The sequence below is a fragment of the Corvus cornix genome, chromosome 2, assembly GCF_000738735.6.
Source record: "Corvus cornix cornix isolate S_Up_H32 chromosome 2, ASM73873v5, whole genome shotgun sequence".
In the NCBI taxonomy this organism is placed as follows: Eukaryota; Metazoa; Chordata; class Aves; order Passeriformes; family Corvidae; genus Corvus; species Corvus cornix.
Genome location: NC_046333.1, coordinates 83,450,403 through 83,475,343, shown reverse-complemented (window position 1 = coordinate 83,475,343; position 24,941 = coordinate 83,450,403). Strand labels below are relative to the sequence as shown.

At 43.0% G+C, this 24,941-nt stretch overlaps 1 protein-coding gene across 3 annotated transcripts in view; it reads right to left on the bottom strand.

Annotated features, from left to right (window-relative positions):
* VWC2 (von Willebrand factor C domain containing 2) overlaps positions 1–24,415 on the bottom strand; it is a 57,460-nt gene extending 33,045 nt beyond the window's left edge. The window contains exons 1-3 of one of the 3 annotated variants that reach the window (XM_039549864.1): positions 24,337–24,415; positions 22,435–23,216; positions 15,604–15,733 (exon numbers count right to left, since the gene is read on the bottom strand). In XM_039549864.1, coding sequence (XP_039405798.1) covers positions 15,604–15,733; positions 22,435–23,148 — 844 coding nt within the window. In that variant the 5' untranslated portion in view covers positions 23,149–23,216; positions 24,337–24,415. Of the gene's footprint in view, positions 1–15,603; positions 15,734–22,434; positions 23,217–23,414; positions 23,661–23,966; positions 24,062–24,336 lie in introns of those variants that run through there. The other 2 variants (XM_019282610.3, XM_010393952.4) reach the window with 2 other exon arrangements.
* Positions 24,416–24,941: the final 526 nt, after the last annotated feature.

Here is a 24,941-nt window from a genome sequence, read left to right as displayed (position 1 = left end):
CCTACACCGAAGTTAGAGGCAGGGCTTTGGTAAGCAAGTTTTATGTCTCTGATTCCAAACAAGATGCACTCATACACATGGACACCACTTCCTATATATATATATATATATCCAGCTACTGATGTGCAAAAACCAGGGAATTACAACAGAATTGTAACAGGATCTGTACATTTAACTTCTGATTCCAACCCCTGACTGAAAATTATGTTAACAGCTAAATAGATTTGAACTCTGCTAAAGAAATAACCCACAAATTTGAAAAGGAACATGGATTTTTTTATTATAAAGCAGGCAAGTAAGCAGGGATGGGAAAAGAGAAGATAAGATAGTAAGTAAAATCATCTTGTTACTTATCTTGAGGTAAATAAGCAGTCACTCCATCAAAACAAGAGATAACAAGAATGTATGAAATGACTCAACCCAACTATTTAAGCTCCATATTTTACTCATTTTATGCACGTCCCACCTGTGTCACAATCATCCACAGCTCGAATTTACAGATGATTCGCTACATGGTAAGAAGAGATTTGATCTTAAAATTACTTTAACGCTGACCTCTAGCGACAACTGATGGGAATTTACCTTTTTATGGGCCTGCCCATTTGGGAACGCATCTTTGGGCTTCTCTCTAAGGACAGAGCTTGCCCCACTGCAAGGTGTGTGCAGTCAAGAAGAGATCTTGAACTCACATTTATTAGCTACAGTCACAGGTGAATTAAGGGTAATTCACCACAGAGTGTAGAAATTTTATAATTAAATCCAAACCTCTGTTTTCACTTATTAAAAAGAGGAAAAGGCAATGAAATACAAATGCTAGATTTTGAGCCTCATAATTGTAACAAATGCATTACAGTATAAGCTAGGCACAACTAATGACAGACAACTGCCCACATCTTCAGGCAGCCAACCAAAATGTCATCTTTCATCTCAGGGATCATAATAACAAGGCAACCTCTTGTCCTCTAGTGCTCTGTAGCAAAAGCAGCCCTGCAGCTTCAGCAGTACTGCTGCAGCTCTCTCTGCAAAACAAGGGTGTGATGCTCTGTGGGCCCTTGGGGGCAGGCATTTCGCCCACACACCCATTGCAACATAGTCCAGATGGAAGAACATGCAGATTATAGCAAGTTACCAACCACCTCATCTCATGAAAGCAGGGAGGAAATGACAACTGCCACTCCAGAATGCAGCCCATCTTACTGTCTTTGCATGCAGAATCATAGAATAGTTTGGGTTGGAAGGAACCTTTAATACTCATCTAGACTAATCCCCCTGCTATGGACATCTTAACTAGGTCAGGTCGCTCATAGCCCCATCCAACCTGACCTTGAACGCTTCCAGTGATGGAGCATCAACAACATCCTCATCATAAAAAATTTCTTCTTTATATCGAGTCTAAATCTATCTTCTTTTAGTTTAAAACCATTACCCCTTGTCCTATCAAAAGAGCCCCAAGTAAAAAGTTTGCCCCAGTGTCTGGAAGGCAAAGTAAGAGGGTGAGGCCCATGGACCACTGTAGACAACTGTTTCGAGAGGGTTTCAAAAGTGGGAAATGCTTTCATTAAGAATGGTGTTTGATGACCCTTGCAGCACGTGTTTGCGTATATATATCTGTGTATACACACACACACTTTGAAAGAGCATGCTTAGCCAGGAGGCTAGAAATCTGCCAGCTGGACCTCAGAGGATGAGGAACCCCCTTTGGAGCTGATCCCTGCTTGGGATGAATATAAGTGGGTTTTATCTTATCTGAAGCTATGAAGTTCCCTTTCACATTGTCCAGATGTTGTAACCTGTGTATGTCATTGATATCGACATGACTGGTGTCAGAGGAGATTTTCACATTCTGTCAGCTGTCTGTCCCAAATATTTGTCTCTGGTAGAGTCCTCAAAACCAGAGTTGAGAAAACTTCTGCCTTCCTGAAAGCTTGCTTAAAGGACTGTAAAAAGTTTCCAGACTGCCCCTCCACTTAGCTGATAACACAGGGATTTTTATGGAAGCATCTTCTGGTGCACAGCCATGGCCAGGTGACAGCACAGACAGCAGCACAGTCAGGGAGAAAGCCCCATGGTCCTGAGGGAGGGTGCATCACAACAGAATGTGGAGCCAAAGACTAATCAGTCATACCTAGGCACAAATACAAACCCATGTATTTCAAGATAATTGACTTGACTCTTCAGTCATTTTGACTGGAAAGAATCAGCTGTCACAACAAACTTAACTAAGAAGACTGAAGATTAAACACTCAGCTGATGTGAAATTAAAAAGTCCTCTCATGCTGACAAATACATCACCTTCTCATAATGAAGACTGCACGATGGTTAAAACCTCTCTGCTGAACAAGCTGCCAGCAAGAAAATCCAAAGAAGTATTTATTTTTCAGCTCCACAGGCATATAAACAGTACACTCAACACCTGCTTGCCAGCAAGCCAGGCAGCCTTTGGCAGCCAACCTAGATCTTCCTTCCCCCAACACTTGGACCTCATGATTCTTCCATGTCTTAGCAGCTTATCTCATCACAGCAAAACACAACAGTCACATGGGAAGGAAAGCATACCTTATTTAAACACACTGAAATCAAACCCTAACTTGCAGATTTAATGTTGAGGTTACAAACTAAATAAATGAAGCTTCCTCATGTATTCCAGCTGCATGTAGGAGTGCTTAAAGATGTACATGTATAATTAGATTTAATTATCTAAGGGGGTTGGGGTGGAAGAGTGGAGGGGAGAGAGAAAGGGGGGCAGGGGCTAAATAATGGATACAGAATTGTCTCTAAGTTGTCATAATCACCATCTAGCTTGGGCATCAGCACAAAGTGGTCTTAAAAACAATCATTCGCTCATGTTAGTGGCTGTCAAAGCTCCATCTAATCAATTCATTAATAAAATACCAGGTTAGCAAGCTGTCATGGCCAGAAGATAATTAGTTTTCATTGTGGGGTGGCACATTCTGTATCACATTGACATAATAAATAATTCCATAAACTGCTATAATTTATTTGCTTCTGAGCCTTTTTTTTCCCCCATTAGTTCTTCAGCAGATTGTATTAAACACGCACAAACTATAAATACAGAGAGTCCTTTAACCAGGCTCAGAAACCTTAGGAAGCATGGATAGCTATTATACAAGCAGTTCATGGGTGACTTGCCTTTAGGTCATTTAAAGAAAGGTTGACAGAAGAGCTGAAAGCAGACCATGCCAAAAGGCACCCTCATTAGATCTCATCTCCATCACCTACATGTACTGAGTAAGGTGCTACTGTGGCCCAGCACGCAACACCAGGGTTGCGCAAGGGTTGTGTGGGAAAAGGATTGCTGCTGTTTTAACATCCCTTCACTAGGTCTGTCTTCTTGCCTTAACATGGAAGTACCCATCCAGGATGGGTTTGGCTGGGCTGAAGTCAAGATAGCCCAATTCTTTTTCTGCAAAGTACTCTAAAAACAAGTAGTTCAAAAAGTGATGCCTTAAGAGGCCTCCTAGAAACAGAGACTAGACAGGAGTAAAGGATCAAAAGAGGTATTTATTTAAAAGGCCTTCAAAGGTACCCCCTGGGGACTCTGAAGGTATTCTCAAAAATGGACCCCAAGATGGACCCCAGGTCACAAGTCCTTCACTTTTTTATAGGTTTGGTTCATTTGCATATCAGGGTTAACTCTCCAATTAAAGCTTCAGTTTTCCCCTCAGCTTGCTCCCCCTTAGAGGCTCTTTGGTTTATACTTTTGGCCTAGGACAGTCTTGGGGTCCTTGGAAAGCAGGGCCGGAAAGGCTTTGTTATGTCTACCTAGCATGAGAGAGCAGAAATTAACAGGCTACAAGAAACTTCAGAGTTACACACCAAGCAGTACAGAATTTGAAAAATAAAGAAGTTAAAACCTAAGGCATCAAAAGGGAATTGTAAGATGTGGACAGTAGAAAACAATGTTACCTTTCTGTTCATGTGAAAATGAGGTTTCTGGGAGGCTCTACAGCATGTCACCCCAGGCAGTTTCACTGCAGCTAGGTTAAGGTACTTTTATTCCTTCTATCAAAGACAACATCTTTATTCTAATCCTAGGAAACTGTGTTTCAGCACTATCTTCTGCAGTGAGTTCATGGGTTAATCACATGGTGCTTTAAAGACCTTATGCACAATGCCTTTGGTTTTCTTGCTTCTCCCTTGACTTGTGATCACAGGGAAGATTTTCATTGGTGCTATCCCTCTCCCCTGGTACCACACTTTATCACATGATTTTTAATTCATGTGCTATCACTACTAGAGACCTTATCTGTTCTCACAAGGGAATATTCAGCTTTCCTGCTGCTCTTCTCTGTACTTCTGCAAGCTCTTCTTGCTGAGTGCTCAGCAAACACACATTATACAAACCAGGTGGGAGGAACCAGTCTTTAAATAATAGCGTACTTTTAATAAATGCAAGCCTTTCTTAATGAAGCCTGACAGATTTCACAGATATGCAAATAAAACCACTTGGCAGAAATCTTAAAAAAAGGTCATCAAAATACCCCAAAAAATTCTTTCACTACTTAACATGGTTTTGCCGAATTTCATTTGCTATTGTGCTGCCTCGTTGCTTGGCTCTGTAAGATATTATTCATGGTCACTACTCCTTCTTTCTTTTCTGTCTTTAACAGGACTCATTATTTGCATATCTCCCCCCAAACTGTCCAGCTTAACCTGTGATTTCCCTTTTGAATTCAGAATGTTTGAGAAGGTCTGACATCATACTATCAGAAAGGAATGGGAACTGTTTTTGGAGCATAACAAGCAACAACATCACTTTTTCTGGAAAAAGGAATAAACATCACACTTCAGTGAAACTACTTCTGAGAAAGGAGATAACGCTGCAAGTATTTGAAACACAGGAGGCCCAAAAGCAATTGTTTGGATATGGATCTTCTTTATTCAATGCTATTCACCAAACAGTGTTTTGAATCCTGTTACAATGCATTGCTTGTTCTTTTCTTCTTGCCACTGCCCCATCTGATCAATTCCACTTAAAAAGCAAAAAAAAATTAAATAACTCGTTGGGTGAGCACACAGTGAAGATACAGTTATCTTTTCCATGGGTAATAAAAATTATGTGTGACTTGCTGCTTGCAAGTGCTTCACAGAAAGGTGGTCAGTAACCAGTGTGCAATAGTGAGAAGAAATGATGCAGGAGGAGAAAAACTCATCATCTACAAGACTGTAAGGTAAGTAGAATTTATGCATGCAGTTTTTTAATGGGCCCCTATCCAAGGGCTAGCAGCACAGAATTAAGCAAACAGAGCTGAAGACTCAGCAAAAGAACAGGGCATTTAGAAAAAAGTGATGTTTACCAGTAGAAAGTCATTCCTCTAATGAAAATTTAACAAGCACTAGTGTAGGCAGAAAAAAAAAAAAAAATACAGTTTTCCTAAATGAAAACAGCAATCAAAGTTTTTGATTGCCTATCAGCTTTGAAATGCTAATCATTATGGTAGCTGTGTTGGTGAAGGTAAGGAATTACTTAAAGTGTGTTATTTTCTTTTTTAGTTTTGGGGTTTTTTTTTGTTTTTGTGGGGTTTTTTTGTTGTTTTGTTTTTTTTTTAATCACTGCTCCTCTACAGCTGCACATGCTCAAGGAAACAAAACTGTATGGTTAATTACCCCTATGGAAGCAATCCAAACATTCACAAAGTAAAAGCTCCTTCCACCTTAAAGATCAAGGTTTTAAATTAGGAAAGTACTTAAGTCTCCAGCTGATAAAGATGTTTGACCTGCTGGGCAAAGGTAATCGCCAGGGATCTAATTCAGGACTCTCAGAGCACACAGCGCAGGGGGGATCCCCAGTGCAGAAGTTTGAAACAGTAAGATGCTACTTAGAGCAACAAGAAAAACAAGCACCGCAATTTTACAAACATTAATAAAAAATAACAGAAGCTTTTAGCCTTTTCCCTAAGAACTTATCATTCCTTTTCCTTCAAAACCCCTTTCCAAACACTGGCAGAGGTGTCCAAGTCAGCCCCTGGTCAAACTCATGTCAGGAAAGGAAACAGGTTTTCCTGTTCTTGATCAGATTTTGAGTTCATTTACAAATACAGTTTAAGCAGGACTAGAAGAAAACTTCTGAGACTGCTGTCATGCTCATGGTAAGACCAACAACAGACTGAAAAGCAAGAGGAGTTATGTTCAGCTAAGACAAACCTGGCATTAGCAATCCTGCACTGCGTGGAAAGGCCATTGCCATTGCAAAGCTCAACCACAGAAAAGGAAAGTGGTAAGGAAATCAAATTTAATGAAACCAGCTAATTCCTCGTTTCCATCAACCAGTAAGTCACTTGGATCAATTCACATCTTCCTTAATGCCTAAACCTCAACTTCCTATGAAAAAATAAGCAAAGAAAATTACACTGCACTTAGAAGTAAAGGAGATTTTGATTTTATCATTTATCATCAGAGGGAGAGTGTTCTTATATGAGAAAGATATACTAACATGCCACAGCACTTTAATATAAGCCTCCATTTCCCCTCAAAGCCGAGCAAACTCTTGGATGCCTCACTGAACATAATGAAATAGCAATGAAAAAATGCAAAAGAACGTAAAGTAAAATGCACAAGGTGTGTATCGTTCTTCATTGCTCCTTTTGATCACACCACAAAATACTAATCAGCCATGCAGACCTACTACTGTAGCACCTAGCTAGTAAACAGCTTGTATTTACAAGCAGGATTATCTGCAAAGAACACAACTAAGAGCTCACATGGACAGTGACAGTAGCTCAGCTAATGCTGGATAATGAATTAAATGATAGTAACTCAGTCTGGGCCAAGACAGGGTTTCAGAATCTAAGAGCTCACAATTTAATCAAATAGTTTTGTGTTCTACTCATAGGAAATATTATTCCAACGATGTAGGATACAGCAAGATGCACACAAGTATTTCAGACCTTGGAATCCTACATGCCCTCCAAATGTTTGCCACAATTTCAGCTAGAGACACATACAAAATTAAAACAGACATCCAATACCAGAATGGAGGAGCAGAATTAACACTGGGAATATTTTCTCTAAGGAACAGCATATAAAGACATACTGGATGTAGGATAAAAAGCAACTCCCTTAATGTTTGTTTTCTTTGAACAGCAAAGGAATAGCACTGGGGGCAGTGTACAGAACAGGAGTGGGCCACAAGGTGAGATCGGGGATCTAATTTTTTCTTTTCACATCTTACCTATCTGTGTGTGTGTAAATAAAACTGCAATATAAACTCAGAAAATTCTTATATGAAGAACTTAAAAATACAAAATAAACAGGCAAACAAAACCCCAAAGCAATTGGTGACTTCATTTTGGGGAGCATGAGCTAGCTGTTCTGTAGAAACCAAGCAAATGCCCAAATGCAGCTCTGTGTAACAGGGAAAGTGTCAGTAAAGACAAATCAAGCAATAGCCCACTCCTTACTCTAATTTCTTATGGCTATTGTCATGAAGGCACTTTCCTGTCTGAACCCTAACCAGCATCCAGAACTACACAGGATGACAGATACATGAAACTGCCATCACAAACACTATAAGGTACATCAGACACATGAAAGTTGCTAGAAAATTATTTTCTCTTCCCATCCCAGGATTTCAGTGTTTGTTCTTTTTCTATCAGCACAAGTAAGCCTTTTCATTTTTCTGCTCCTGAGGCTGACACAAAACACCCTTTAAGAAGCCAGGTAGCTGTGACACATGGAAGTTCTGACCACCATGAGGAACTGGTGGCTTGTTTCCCACACTCACCTGGGAGTATCACCACTAAACAACAGTTTGGGGCACATCATAATTGACTTTTGCTTCAACCTACAGTAAAATGACAATCCCTGCAAGTAGCTGCCATGAAAGTAGACTGATACAGCAGAATTTAGCTTTGATATATGACTTAAGCCTGCAGTATCCGGTAAGAGGCAAAAAACTGACTGCTGAATGCTTTTTAGACTCACTGTAGCAGCCTACAATGAAAAAATATTGCAAAGTGAGTTCTGAAAACCTTATAGGATACACTGCTTTTATAGCTTAATAGGCTTTTCTACATCCTTCTACTTAAGTATAAAGTACCACTTTAAATACCAAGGCTAGTAAAATTTCGGATTATCCTCATGTGTCTGAACAAAATGATGGGACATTATATACTCGGGGGCAGTTACAGCTGCCTCTTGACAGCAGAACTCCCAACTGAGAGCATTTTGGCCTCTGGGTGCAAAAAAAATGCACACAATATTTATTTGCAACAGATACACTATATAAACTGATTTATCCTTGTAACTGACCTAGGCTTAGTATAACTGGGTACTTTTGCCATGTCTTCAGACAGATCCTTTTCATCCTCTGATGGGTTTCTATAGTTAGGAAAATAATTGTATACCCTGGAAGCCAACATAACTTGTATGCTAAAGAAACACCCTTAGAGGAGATAACAGCACCTACCACTGCTTAGCCAGCTGAACAGGAACAATGCCAACAGTGGATCACATATCCGCGTGCATGCGTGCACGCACATGGATGTGAGCTGGAAACAACAAGGCCTGTATGGTTGTGGCAGAAGGTTTTGCTCAGCCCACTCTGCAGTGCTGATCCATGTGCATTTAAGCAGCTTTGGATCTAAGTGGAAAAAATGGCACAAGAATAAAATTCTGTGATTTCTGCCCAGGAAGCACACATGGCTTATGGAGCCACCAACTTTCCCACAGTAGAGAGAGAAAGTGAGCAGAGAGATTAAAGGAGTTTAAAGGAATTCCTTGAATTAAGACAATATAGACCAAACTTATTCTCAACTTCATCAACAGCAGAAACAAAAAATAAAAACTACTGCAACTAGTTTACCAGCTTCACCTACCAGATTTGGAAGCCACTTTCAATGCCCAATGCAGACAAAAAGAAGCACGTCTGTTGTTTTCAATACATGGCTGCCAAAATATCTGCTACAGTTTCTCAATCTACCTGCATAATCTCTAGGCAATTTTAATCACATACAGCTGTTCGTGCAATTTTAATGGTGTTTTTCTCCCTGAAACATTCATCCCCCCTAGAACATTAATATTTCTTGGTTAAGAGTCCCACATTAAAAATCATTTTGTGAAATACAGTCTACTAAAGTGGAGAGTCTATGCAGAAGTTTTTGCTAAGCGACTTATGTGCACAGAAACATGGAGCAAATGTTACCCTGCATACACAAGCATTCAAATGCCTGAAGTAAACACATTAGAAGGGAGCAAATCACATTGGTGCATACTATGTGGGTGGAACTGGGAATAGTTTGAAAAGATTTCTTGTTCATTCGGTTATTACTTTTTAATGTACATTTCATTTTTTAAATAAATGGAATACTGTTTCAATCTTATCAACTAGAATTTACAATCATTTTATGGTACCTACATTTTACATCTAGAAGAGACCACCTTGACCATCTGATTTGATCCCCTCCTTAAAATGCAGAGTGAAGCAACCACTCTGGCTTTAAAACTTCTGGATCTCATTTGCTATATATAAATCAGGTGCCAAAGCATGACTGAAAAAGTATTTAAAGTGGCAATAGAAAGAGGAAGAGAGGACAATCAAAGGCACTGCTTACTTAAATTTTACAGTGTGACACTCCTGATGTTTGTGATAGTCCTGCCTTGACCTCTACCTGGACAGCAGCATGATGATACTTCCTTCATTGCTGAGATTAAGGTATTTATGGTCAGGGCCATATCATATTTTATTTAAACACACTGCAGAAGGACATGAAATTTTACAGTTCAGATTCTCCATGGTACTTGAGCTAAGCTTGGGCTTCAGGGAAGAGCAAACAGCCAGCTCACGTGAGAGCTGCCAAGGTGCAGCTTCCCTTTATCAGCCCAGAATAAACATCTTCCTCTTTCTTATGGCCAGACAGGCCTCTCAGCCCAACCACTCTCCAAGCCCTCTCTCCACCTGGATTTTTAGAGGGATGACAGGGGCAACAGTACTGCATCAACCAGCACCATTTTTTAACAGATTTGAGTCCTGAAGTGAGACAAATTCCTGTTGTATGAACGGTAGCAAAAGGGGACAGCAGCTCTGCCAGCCATGACCAGGGTTTTGCTCCCTTGAGAGCCCCTTCTCACAGATGGAGGTCCCACTTGCCATTCAGCAGCAGTCTCCGGTCACCTTGGGCCTAAATCCTGCAACTGTACACAAAGGTCCTAAAGCAAGTTTCAGCGAGTCAACCTCACAGCACAGAGATACAAAACCATCACCACTCACCCTCCCCAGCCACAGCACATTAGGCCTGCACTTCACTAGCAGCAATCATTTCAACCAAATGATGCATGTATTTCAACCATAACTATGAATACAAATACCAAGTAAGGTCCTGACTCATTCCACCCAATGTACCTGAAATGACTGCAATCAGAGTAAAGTCTCCCTAGTGCACAGCCAGTAAGAATAGACATCTTCTGCAAATGTTACAGCCCTGAGAACAGACTTGATCCTCCAGGCATCAATGTTTTTATTTTTGACTGTACAGCTATGAGCCTTTGCCGAAAGGAGAAGCTCAGTTCTTCCTGCTGTAGACAGAGAAACTACACTGACACAGAGATAGATAAATGATAGGAAGACAACAGGATCCGCTTCATTTTATCTGGGGCAATCTTTCAGCCATATAATGAAATAAAAATCTCTTGGGGACCTTAGATCAAAACGTTTTTTGGTCTAGCAACCGCAACTCCCCCTCAGGCTCCACGTGGGTTACAGGTTTAATCTCATCTTCCTGCAAAGGCACTGGCAGGAGTGGGGCCACCCTTGACTCCATCGGCTGCTCCATGGCTGCAGGCTTCAGGCAAAACAGACAGACTTCAGCTGTGTATGCCTATTAGGGCTCTAATGCTGGGAATAGCAGCAGAACACACAACCAAGGCAATTCAATCTAGAGCAAGATAATTCACTACCAGTCTTACCCCCCACCCCTTTCCACAGCACCAAATGCATCAGTGACAAGTACCCCACCTTTTCTCAATGTAAGGGCAATCGTATGCCCATTATCTCTACCCTTAACTCTGCACAAACTGTAGAAGTGACTGTACCTGAATCTGAGGTTATTGAGATCACTGTGAACAGGGATGGCTTCTGCAAAAGTAACCACAATGCTAATACTGTAAAGCAGGATGGAGGTCTGAACTAGGCACCTGTTAGCTAAAGCAACTTTCTGAAATCAGATTAAACTTTCTGGATGTTTTTTCTTGTGGCTGGTGCTGATGTTTAGCAAAAGCATGGAACTCAATGTGTCAATCCACATGGGAAGGAAGCCTCTTCTCCATCCCACTCTGTCCTCACCCTGTTTCCTTTCAGGGCATTTATAAACACAAAACAGCTCCCACAGTTACAGTGACTTGAGACATAAAAAGCAGAAAAATTCCCATAACCCCAAGATCTTCTCAGTGAGGTGTTATCTTTTGTCCCTTCTATATGCTACTTTTCAGAGTAAATGTTCTTTTAAAGCACCTTGCTGTCCCTGCCCACAAAGGAGGAAATAATATCTTCAGCTATGGAAGTATCCAGGCTTCTTTTTGAAAGTCAGGATGCGATATAGATTATTAAATACTACACATACAACTATTCTTTAATTCCACAAGTCTTCCATTTACCACTTCTTACATTCAAAGCAAGTCTGCACCTACACGTGCACAGTTGTGTAAGCCCTACGTGCAGTTACACATCCACCCCTCCTCGTAAGGGTTGCCAGCAATTTTGTGAAAATAGGTCAGAGAGGTCAGCTACATACCCTCCTTCCCACAAGAGATAAGGTGCAGTGTCTCACACCTGTCAAGACAGTGAATTCATTAATTTCTAACAATCACAGGCTTCTTAACTGGGCATTTGTGCATATTCTTACCAGTGAGAGGTAGTTGCTCAGTTCTCACTGTCGGGTCACTGCTAGCAATCTGCAGACCAGGCAAGTTGGGAAGGTGTTGTATGTTAAGAAGTGTCAGGAAAAGGAGAGAAATCAGTTTGATTGTGTGCATTTTTAACACAAAAATGCTAGTAAATGTAGTGAACCCAAACGTCACCTCCCAGCCCTTCTTGCTCTACTGCAGATCATGACAGCAGTTACCTCACTAGGATCCTTTCTGTGGTTCCAACTTTCCCACCGTTCAGGTTATATGGCTGAGCTCCCTGTACATCTCCCAGAGCTCTTTTGTGTCACTAACATGATGTCACTGATGTCATCGCTGTAACAATCAACCCTGAAGCACAACATGATGATTGTTTCTTCAACTCACATTCACAGCACATTTGTTCCAGCAGGCTTGAAAATGAGAGGATGAGGCAGGCTAGGTTTTCCTGCTCAGTAGGTTTTTGCTCCAATCTAATTAAAAACATTCCGCAATTCACTGAAGTTCCTAGAGAACTGCACATGTACCACACTTTAAAATAAGCTCTAAGTCCTTTATTTTTTTAAATGCACTCCCCAGATGGAGACGTTTCCTCAGAAGTTTTTTTGTGATATTATACTGAAGCTGCTGAACCAGAGAAGTTAAGCTGCTTCTGAGCTATCTTGGTCTTCTTGTTATTGCTAATGGTTTTCTTCTTCATCTAAAAGCTAACAAGGAAAGCCACTGTTGGTTCTCTGACATGCAGAGAAGTGACAGTACAGCTCACTAGAAACAGGCAGCTGTGGTCACCTTGGTCTGAAACTGGGTCAGAGATGCCAGCTCATGGTTATACGGGAGAAATATGCAAGTAATATTAGGGATTCAGAGGCTGAGGACAAGACCATCCTTTTCTTGCTGGCAGAAGTCAAGCAGGTTTAACAGCTCTGAGAAAAGGCAGCTTCCTCACAACAAAAGGTATGTTTCATGTACAATTTTTGGTAACTTTTCCTCATTTCTGGAAAAAGTGTCAAGGAATCTATGTGAACAGCCTGTCAGAGACTGAAATATTACAGTTTATGACTTAAACATTTTCATGAAGGATTTTTAAAGCTGTATTACAAAAGCTGTAGTGAAGACTGCCGAACCCTGGATGGGGCCCTGACTGAGGCCTTACACCGCTTGCTGATGAAGATAAAGTAGCAACTCAGGGCTGGGGACATTCATGGAGCACAGGCTTAACACCTCCAAAGGTGGAGACCACAGCCCCAGGGCTATCAGCTGCCAGGCTTGATCAGACCCTCCACCTGTTGGGGGGGTGGAGGGAGGAGAGACTTTGGGTATCTGGGAAAAGCCTCTTGTCAGAGGCACAGTGACTGCCCATCCTCTACTGTGCAGAGGAGCCCAGCTGAGGGGTCCTCACCAGGGGGGAGGAAGCTTATCCACAGCAGAAGGGGGTGACATGGCCCATCACAGGGGCCCCCCTCAAAGGGGTCCCCAGACCCTGCACCAGAGCCCCAGAGATGATGCAACAGACCCTCAGTGTTGCAGGGGACAGTGTCAAGCCAGCCCCTGCAAGGGAGATGTGGGCATTCCCACCTGGCCCAAAGTGTACATTAATCCACGGGATTCTGCACTCTTCGGCGTTCGCGGCATGGTGTAGCATGTGGTGGCCACGGTGGCGACGGGGGACCCTCACCACCATCAGACCAGATTGAGGGGAGCAATGAGACGTCGTTGGGACCCTCAGATGGGTGATATGCTTCCACCTTAACCCCTGTCACCTCTCCCTGTTCCCCCACCCACACTTCTTTTTCTTTCTTTTCTCTTTCTTTCTCTTTGCCTCTTTTATTATTAAATACAACACATCAATTTTTTGGCACCAACATCTAACTTCATTTGGTTTTAATCTCGTTTTGGGGTATATTTTGAACCTTCTAAGTTCTTCCCGAGACATAATTTTCTTTACTCTTCTGGGTTTAAACAGGATTGTAACACAGCCAAGCCAAGCCCTGCACTGCTACACCACCTTAAGCCAAAAGAGAGCCATCACTGGGAGACTGCCACTACTGTGCTTTATGTTGCTGCTTGTGGGAGAATGTGTGCTGATGGAAAGTCCATCCAGCTCCAAACACTGTTAAGATAACTGGACAAATTCAGTAGGAAAGACTACAGCGTCTTGACGTATTCTGCTTATAACTCCATCCCTGATACTGGAAACAGACCTTTTGCCAGCTAAAGTCACTTCGACCTGGGGAACTGTAGCATGTCACATACAACGCCAGCAACATTCTTGCCATCAAACAAGTGCTAAAGGATCCTTCTGACTAGCTAGCTATGATATCACCAGCTTCCAAATTCAGACTTTCTCAGGAACTGTCCCTAAATGCCTCAAAAAATGCCTGTCCTCATCTCCAGAAACAAGAGTGCCCTTAAGCTGTACAGCCAAGAACAAATTCCTTCAGGGTTGTAACAACCAATTAAGGGATGTGAAGCAATTACTTTTATATCCATACAAATGAAACTCCTCCAATGCAATTAAGAATCCCTTATCATCTACTATTGAATTTGCGGAAACCATATGCTGTACGTTCACTCCTCCCCCAACTTTTCCACAATTTTAATCAGTTTGTTTTAGCTAATGTAATGAAACCTACCTATTCAAGAGAAATAATGGATGTCTGCACATTATCTGAGTATTTCTAAATGTCCTTTTTAATTTTAAATATAATTTCATTTGAGATTTTTCAGCTTTCATTTCTATTAATAAATTATCATTTCTTCTATATAAGTGAAGAGCTAGTATGTCATGTAATTTTTTTCCTCTAAATAGACTAAGACTTTGATCTAATGCAAGCCCTTGCTGGGAGTAGAGAGACTTTCTGTCTAATTTAGTTATGAAAAATATTCAATTAAACTTCGGAGTTTAATTCATTTAGTTATGAAAATTAGATGAGCTCAATAAGGTACATTTGATTTGCCTTAAGAAAAAAAACCAAACCAAAAAAAGGAGAAGAATATCTGAAAGGGAAACAAATATGAATGGAGAACAAAAGTAGCTTTCCCTGTTCATGTTGAAAGGTGGATAACATGAAGAGTCTGAGTTCCATTTTTGTGCCTACATAAAACACAGCCACAATGAGTTCATGCAAATTTTATATCCAAGAGATACATGAACAGCTGGTATTAACATCTTAATTGTCTCTTGGGTAACAAAAATCCCCATAGATCATAACTGAGTCCATCCCAGTCAAGGGAGATCTGTTTCCTCACAACAGGATTACACCATCCACACAAAACTCTTCTCCATCTCCACTCGAGGAAAAAGAAAAATATCTGAATTATTTTTCAAAACCAGAACAGAACAATATGTGTCACAGTATCCCGCAGTGGTAGGGAGGAGAAGAGAGATCCAGCAGGCAAGAACTGTGCAGCAAGATTGATTTATTTAATTATTTTACAAACTCTTTTATAGACTTTTTTCTTCATAGTCTAATTGGTCAAAGGATCAGCCACCCCTTGGGGTGATTGGCTAAAATCCTAAACATCCATTGTCAAAATATTTTTCTACTGTACCATAAACAAAGGTTTGCAAGGTCGCAGGTGTTCATAGTTTATAGAACTCTACAAGTATCTTCCGTGAGAGAGAAAAGTATCTCACGGGACTGGGAAGAAGCAAGAAAAATTCTTGCTAGCAGCAATATTTGTATCCACAAACATGGATCTCTCCGACAGAGGCCTCCTCCTACTTTTGCAGCCATCACTCACCATTTTTGCAGATGGGACAGCACTGGTCGGGCTCATACACTGGATCCACACACTCGGTCTGGGGACAGGCTGAGACCGTGCACAGCACTTCACCATTGCCTTCACAGCGACACCTTTCACACGGAGAAACCTGAAACACAAACCCAGTCACCCTTTAACTCCTTCACTTAATGCACTCCTGGAGTGTGCAATGCCCACCTTCTCATCTGCAATGTTCTTTCCTTCACATCTTTTTCCTCCCCACTCTAAAACAAACGGGTTTTGTGGCCTAAATAATGCAGAGAGCAAGACTGGGCTCCTGCAAAATTACAGAACTACAGCAGGAAAAAACCCCAAAACAAGCAGGTTCTTCTCTGTACCTACACAGCAAATGGGAAAGTCAGAGGGATGTTGAAAACAAGAACAGTGAAGACTTTTAATACAAATAAAACAACAATTACCTTATTGAATCTCTAATGAACTTCCTGAAAATTAAGTTCATAATCTGGTTTAGTTCTATTAGAGGTTCAAAATATACTTTGGAGAAAAATATTCTATTTTAAGAAGAAAAGTTTTGCTAAATGAAGTTAGAAGCTTCATTTAATGGAAAACCTTATCAATTTTTTCAGGTTTGAAAGTATTGTGATAGCAGGAAGTTAAATTTTATTGAAAACTATATTTTTCAAAGAGAATTCAGGAAAAAACCACATCCTTTTGAATTCAGGTGTTTCCCATAGGTTAACTGTATTTGGACCACTCTTCTAATACTTGTAACTTTCTGAAAGGAAGTTGAAATTCAAAGAAAGGGGTGAAGGAAAATACCGGAAATCCTTTATACCTAGTGAAATGTTACTGGCTTTGAAGAACTCTTACAGAATAGGAATACCATGAAATAGTTACTTGAAAGACCTACTTCAAAGAAATTAATTCTGAACAAAACAGTAGCAAGACTCTCTTTAGTAAAAAATGGACTTTGAAATGTCTGCAGTTCCCACATATACAATTCCAGCTGTCCTCTTCAGCATTCCTGACCAGGCGCATCACACTGCACTGCTGACATCCTCATACCACACAAGATAGAGGGAAGCAAGGATGTGAAGAGCAACAAATGCCATACTGTAAATCTCATTGCTGCACTCCAAAAAACCACATGGGTACCCATGCTCAGAACACAGGATGAAAACGCAGCTGAACGTTATTAGTGATCCTCTAAATCTATAATCTGTGCAGATTACTGGTTTACTTAAGGAGGAGGTTGTTCTTTTTATGCACCCTTTTTCATTCCAGATTCTAGCTGATGCAGACAACCCCCTCTGCATTTCTCCAATAAGAGCAGAAAAAAATAAAATCTAAAAAAGAAAATAATTATTTGCTATGAAGAATCACCCAGATGCCTGACTTGCAGATCATCTGCTTCTTCTCCCTATTTTTTAGGCAGCCTATCACATTTTTTCCTCAAATCCATTCTCTTCTTATTTGCCTCTCACATCCTTCTCACTTCCAAAGTTCAAACATGTGGATGCTTGCACAGCATCATCTCCAACTAAATGCTCATTCATGCCTTGCTACTTCCCTTCCCACCTGCCAAAGCTGCTATTTGCTTATGCACATCTTTCACGCCCTCCCCTCTGCTTAGAAAGCCTAAATAGGGTCTCTTGCTGTGTTGCTTTCTGCTTTTATTACTATTATTTATTTCAGATTTCCTTTGCTACCTACTCACTTTGTGTTTTCTCTTTGCTTTACACTCTACCAAGCATAACACCACAGTGTATGTTTATAAAATCCTACACAGAGGCTGACAGCCCAGTGCAGCAGATCTTTGTTACAGACTTTGGGACAACTTTGTCCTGTAATTGGTTTTAAACTGCCACATTCACTTCCAGAGCTGGAGTGTCAGCAGATGAGGAGGTTCCTGATCCAGTGCTCAGAGTTGAAAGGCTCAGGTATTTTAAGTAATCACTTGAACCACATGTGAAGTTTTGAGTGTCAGCAAACCTGAGATCCTAAGTATTAAGTCAACAATAAGACTCCTTCCTTCTAGAGTTACATCCAGAAACAATACTTACTAAATTATAAAAACATAGTTTTTAAGGAGGACTCATTTTTTTTTATATTATTTTTAAGTAATCCTACTTGATCAAAGATACCAGAACTCAGTTCCAAGGATCAGGATCAACAAGCCAAACCTACAGCTTTCAATCGATTTTAACACTTTTTGCCATGACTTGGAAAAGATGCAAATTCACCAACCATCAAAAGTTCAATAAGACCAGTAGCTACGACAACAGAGGTTCCTTAGCCCAGGACACTGCTTAGTAGCTGTGTCATTCAATACTGGAAGTGGTGTAAAAACTAAAGTATCTGATCGCAATCAGGAAACAAGACAAGCACACAGATGCTATTCCTAAAATCTCTCCTCTGTAAAATTTAAGCATGTTCTAATTAAATAGGTTTGCTAGATTTCCAAATTTGAGAAAGGCTGAAATTCTCAGAAAAGTAAGTCACTTGATGAAGCACTGAAAATACTATTGATTGAAAAATAAAGCTGATCTAATTCTTATCTAATAATTATGAGTTTTAATACACATTTCTGTCCTATACAGCACATACACCTGAAAACTATATCTTTCATGAACAGAGTGCACTGTTAATGTGATACTGCCATAATGAAGACACTTCTAGTGCCATAGATCATGGGATTTCAGGGGAATACTTACATTACACCCTTGGTAAGTACGGTCATCTGCACAACCCACCAATCTGAGTAATGGCAGCAGTGATAAGGAAGGTCCCCACGAGCTTATTTCTAGAGAGATCTTTTCAGGCATGTAAGTAAAGCACAGTGGCTGCTAAAATGGTATCAGTGTCAGCCATTATCTGTTCATCTTTGGACTAAACAGTGCATTCTTTTTATAGATGATCAGGATATAGCAGGAACTGTAGAAAACCCCCACTTTCCGCAACTTAATGGCAGCTCAGTACTTGGAGATGTAATCATCATTAGAGAGAGAGAGAGAGACAGTAAGACAGCATGTGTATGTAACAGCAGCTAAATAAATCAGAATGAAAAGACCCATTTGGTCCTTCATTTCCCCTCTCTACTCACGCAATGCAAGCACCCTCCCTGCTGCACAGTTCCTAGTGGCAGTCAACACAAGGAGCATCCCACTTGTTCCAGTGGGAAACGACCAGCCCAGCAGCACTCAACACTCAGCACTTCTGACATAACCAGGCCGGACTGGAAATAATATCACCTATCAACCTCTCTCTGAAGACTAATGATACCATGTCTCCATGGTCTACAGATGAAGCTGTTAACTCGATAGCAGCAGCAGTTCTGCCGCTGAAAAAACTGCAGGAAGGCAACAAGAGGCAACAGAAGTCTTGTGTATTCACCATGCAGCCATAAAACCTGTAGAAAATAGAGTGCAGATGGCAAAAAAACCTACTTCTTTAGAATTGTCTAAAGGGAAGTTTATGAGGAGAGGTACAAATGGAGTTGCAGACATTGTAAAAGAGCAAATGCACTATGGTATAAACCGCTAAGTTTTCCACTAGTGGGGTGTGAAGAAAGCTCTAGCTTAGTAGGTTTATCCAACAGCTTAGTGCAAATTTTCATAATTAGGAAGTGACAAATCATTCGTAGTCCAAGGGAATTTGAGGCTTTCCCCTACTCCCTTCCACATGTCAAACTTTAATTAGAAAATAAAAAGACATCTAAACCAAACCAACAAAAAAGCTGAATTAAAAATATATATACAACCTACAATCGGTTCCTTGAGCCTTGAAAACACCTAAATTAAAAAACAAATGCCCAAAACAATCATAATCCCAAACTTCCTTGCTTTTGCACTGGAATTTTTACTAATATTTTCTTGCCACTTACACAACTCAGGAGAACATGAATGGGGTTACACTGACAATAAACATACCAGCCATGCTTTTACTCCTCTCTGTCTTCAAAGTACCTCAGTTCTTTCAAAACTCTTTTGGGCTTGTTGACTTCCAGATTTCCAAGTAATTTACCCACAAAAAACCCCTATTTGCTTCCTCATGGTAGCAAGAAAATTCTAAAAGACACAAAGCAACAACTTTCAAAAATATAGATCTTTTCCAAAACATTGCACTTCTGAAGATAATTTATGGCTCTGGTAAGACTTTCTATGCCAGCCCTCATTTTCAAATTTTACTTGAAAGATTTGGACCATGTGCTTTAGAAATCTCCAGCTTCAGTGCAGAACTTTATGCCCATTGCGTTTCACCAAACAGAGGTTTTGCTACCAGTTCCACTCATATAGATGCTGTGATCACACTGCTATTCTGCCTCACAAAACCCACAGGGGACCAGAGTGGTGCTGATGGAAACAGCTTTATGAGACCTTATCCTTTCCCTACACCCAAGTTGTGTTTTGTGTTGACATCCATGTCCTTTTTGAAAACAGAAAAATGCATGCATACGTGCACACACAAGAAGAACAGACTGCAAATCAAAGAAGAAACACATGAAACCTCAAATTCCCTGGCACACTCAGCTTCTGGCTTCAGTCAGGGCAATTCTTTGCCATGCCAAGCCACATAGGAATTTTATATAAGCAGACTCACAAACTTGCACACATAATTACACATCTATACATAAATGTTTGTGCAAATAATGTCACTTAAATTCTAGGAGGTCACCTTTTTCTTCCTTCAGTGATGGCTGGCACTCTTTGCCACTAATAGTAGGTGCAGACACGGAGAAAAATCACACCGCTATCCATTTACAACTCCTTCCCTGACCTTGATCAAGAGATAGCATATTAGTAACCTCTCTAAGACCATCAACTTTAAACTCACGAAATTACCTTTGAAGCTGTGTGCAATTGCATTTTGCAATTGCTTCCACTGAGCAGCAGCAACCTGACTACATCTGCACCTCGTGTTGCCAGACAACTCCACTGATTGCCGTGGCCTGGGCAAACAGCTGCATTTACAGCTTGTGCTCACAATATTGGAACCAACACTGAAGCTCAACTAAAAAACAAGGTTCTCACATAGGAAAATAATCAGGCTGCAGTTCCACTGCCTAATTGCATCAATAACTTGCTTGTCCTGAGCAGACATCCCTTCTCATTCGTGTTTCCAAAGCTGAGTAAAAGAAGGCGGTAAGGGAACCGAAGTTTTGTTAGAGGAGGATACGAAGACAAGGGCCGAAAGCTGAATGGGGTTGAAAAGAAATCCGATAGCCAAGATCTTTTCAGAAAATTTCTGTAAATGTCACTGTTCAAAACTCCATTTTTACCAAGGCTGCCAGCCATATTCAAATGTACCAGGGAACATTAAGGTTCTACGCTCACTACACATTTAACACAGTATTTTAGGCTTGCTTTATAGCCATTAATACAACACCACTACATAAACAGGCTAGGAAATAGAACTCTGTAGAAGAGTGTGAATGAAGAGCAGGGAGGAGCCTTTAAAATTCTTTAAGACTCATTAGTCTTTAAAACTCTGAGCTATGAAGAAGGTGTGGAGAAGCTTCATCTTTTGGCCATCCCCAAAGAATTAAGTACGCTGGGAAAGGAAGGATCTCACAAGCCATCTCTGAAAAGGTCACACCAACTAGCTGCTGTTAGGGCAGCTGCTCCCTCTTAAGTAGAAAACTGCCACCCTGAAGTTCAATGCAGTCCTTGAGGGTGACATGGAAAAAAGGAGGATGATACAAGTTTTCTGCCGTACCATGCAATTCACCAGTGCTCTGCGCATCGCTGCCTAAAAAGGGTAAAGGGCAACACTGTTATTCATTATGGAGAAAGTAGTTCTGCTCCGTTATTTAGTTTCCCTTAAATTGAAGAACATGGAAAGACATTATGAACCAAAGTTAAGTTTTCAGGAATATGCAAATACCACAGACAGCAAATGAGGCAACTTACTTTCAGCATTCACAAATACATTTTCTTTTTCTCCATCCTGAGAGGGGCTCAGCTTCCAGAACCTTGAACTGTATTTCATATTCCCCTCAACATATTCAGCATGAAACTCTCTGGCGTATTCAGAAATGGGTTTTGCACCAGCTCTGTATCTACCAGTCTTTCACAAGCAAATTCACAAGTCATTCTTAGAGCCTGGTCAGCCACAATAAAATACAAAATGGAAAAAGACAAGGTAAACAACCAGAAAACTGGGCCCAACTCCACAACTTTTGAGTGCACTGTAACATCTTGCATTTTCAATGATAATGACTTTGCACAACAATGCTTAAAAAGACCCTACTCTAAAAGGATTTCCCTGAACATAAAGCTTCTCAAGTCCTTTCTTTAAGTATCACTCCAACCTAGACTGCAGACCACGCTGTTATTAAAAAGAAGGCCCATTCTCAGAAAGCAAACATTATGCAACCTTGGCAGCACCACTTAAATAGTTAAAAAGGAAAAAGAAACAACTGTTAGAAAGTAAGGGATCATCGCAGAGTGATTACTAGGAATAGAAGACAGCCCACAAAACCCTGCTTGATCCCTGCAGGGCAGAAGTTTAGCAGTTAATAGTTAAATAAGGAAACAAATGTACTGCTGAAATTTTTCATAAAATCCATAACACCACCGAGTAGCATCCTTCCAAGTAGCATTTTTTACTGTAAATACCAAAGGAATTAATAAAGATCAGCACCCTCATTCAAAAATGTTAGAGTATCATAGAGCAAGAAAGGTCATGTTTAAGGGGAATATTTTACAGGACTGCAGAAGTAATATTAACACAAAAATGAAAAAGAGGAGGGGGAGACCCAGAACACCCTCAGAGAAAGCAGTTAAAGAACATAATACCACTTTAAACAAGAGAAGAATTCACAAAATGACTTTTGGCTTCAGTCCTTACCATGAACTCCTCTAGGGTCTGGTAGGTTTTCCCTCGGAACTCGCAGTAGTTCTTCCTCTCCTTGCACTGCGGGCAGCACTGCGTGGTGTCCACATGGATGCAACGAGGGTGGAGCCTGGGGCACTCGGGCTGGATACATAGCGGGCCCTCCTCAGTGCAGAGGCAGGGGCAGGCAGAAGGGCCCGGCGCAAACTTCTCCCCGATGGCATAGACGAAGCCGCTCTCGTCCACGCAGCCTTTCCCACGGTAGTCCGGATAGGCGTACTCCTCTGGAGGCTCGGGAGTGACACTCGCAACAGATGCTGGGAGAGATGAATCTTCAGCCACCTGAGGTTCCTCAGGAGCAGCATCCCTTTGCTCCTGCACTTGAATGCTCCCAGATTTACTGCTTGTCCCCTGGCTGTTCCAAGCCTGCTTTTGCTTAGTCCAAGACTCCTTGTTCGAGTAGTTCCTGTTTCCTTTGCTCTTCCAGTCCCTGCCACCCTCCTCCCTCCCGCTCCTGCCGATCTCATTCATTTTCCCTGGACCTGTCTGGCTGTCCCTTGTAGATGTGTGATCCCTCTTTTCCTGGCTCGCCTTTATCTCCTGTTTGTCTTGAGCCTTGGCCAGTTTTTGTACAGGTACGGTGGAGCTACAGAGGGCAACCATGAGGCAGCAGGTTACGAGAAGAGAACTAGAGAGAGCTCCAATTGCCATTGCAGTAGAGCTGGGCATCACCTACTGCATCCCACAGGGGACACTGCATTCACATCGGAGGGAAGCACTTCATAGATCCACAATCCCTAGAAAAAGAAGGATTAGGAATACTTCAGCTTCTGCACTTCTTCCCCCCAGCACCCCGCCTCGCCTCCACCGATGCAACATCTCAAACAATGTGCAACCTGCCTCGGTAGTTTATGCAAAAGGCAAACAGCCTGCTGCTGCATCCCTCCTCCCCCGCTCTGCCAAGTCTTATAAATAGCAGGGCTCTGGACACGGACCGGGCGTCTTCGTCTCCAAGAGAGCACCACGCAGAACTCCGGGGAGTCAGCGTTTGCAGAGGCAGGTGCAGGCAAAACCCGGAGCACTTGGGAGTTATTTTTAACTTTCAGATGACAACATGTGAAGAGGACGGACGCCCGATGAATTAAACGGAGCTCCCCAAAATCCAGCAGGGTGCGGAATAGAAATTACCCAGTTGAGTGCTATTCACTACATATACACACGATGATTTTCATTAACCTCTTATTCAGTCTGAAGTACGCTAGTTGGGGTTTTGTTTAAATACCTACCAGTGAGCACGTTTCTGTTGCAGACAACTAAAACCAAGCACACTAAAGCGAGCAAACTACCTGCCTTCCGAACTACCCAAACCAGCACGCAAAACCTCCTCTTCCTCGCCCGTGTTCGACAGGCAAGGGAGAGCCGCTCCGAGTTTCCGCAGCCGAGGCTCATTTAACACACATCCTCCAGGAGTTAACAGCGCTCCCGGCTCCTCTCCCTGAAACACTGCACGCCAAATCGGAAAAAAAACCCCAAACCAAAATACGTACACTACTCCGGCCACTCAAGCACTGCCGCTGCAGCCTGCCGGCACGACCCCACCTCCGCGGTACCGCTTCCCAAAGCCATTCAAAAGCCTCTCTCTCTGCCCGCCCGCCTCCCCGGCCCTCGGCGGTGCCACCGCGGGGCACCGCGCTCCGCCCGCCCGGCAGCGCTACCCGGCCCGGCCCGGCCCGGCCGCCGCGGGGACCCGGGGGCTCCGCGCTGCCCGCCCAAACTTTCCGGAGGGCCGGGCAGCGCCGCCCGATCCTCTCCCGGTGGGGCTGGGCGGGAGCCGGGCCAGCCCCTTCCCCAGCCCGGCCGCCTCCTCCGTGGCCCGGCGCGACGCCTCCCTCCCTGCCTGCCTCCCGCCGTCCGTACCTGCGCTGACGCCGCGCTCAGCCCCGGCGGCGGCTCGGGGCGGCGAGCCTCGCCCCGCGCCCGGCCCCCATGGCGGGGCCGCGGGCGGGCGGCCGGCGGCGGCTTGTTGCTGCCCCGCTCGCCTCCGCAGACCTGCCGAGCCCGCAGCGCGGCGCGGCGGCCACAGGCGGTCCGGCCCCGCCGCCCCGGGGACGGGCTCCGCCGCGGGCCCCGCTGCTCTCACATGGCGGCCGTGCGCCCCCGTCCCCGGGGGCGGCGGGGCAGGACGGGGCGCTCCCTGCCTCGCTCCCCGCCTCCCTCGGCGCCGCGGGTGCGGGCAGGGCGCGGCGCGGGGAGGGGACTCTGTGCCCGCCGGGGGGCGGCAGTGCCGCGGCCCTGCCCGCCCCTGCCGCCGCCGGAGGGTGTGCGGGGCGGGGGGGAGCCCGCTCCTGCCTCAGGGCCCCGCCGCGGCCGCGCTCCGGGGACGGCGAGCGGCTGTCGGGAGATAAAGCGGGGCAAGACGGGCGTGGGGGGGTCGGCCCCGCACGCCGGCGGCTGAAACTTTGGCGGTGTGAGGAGCGTCGGTTCGGGACGCGAGCTGCGCGCTGCGGCGCGGTGCGGCGCGG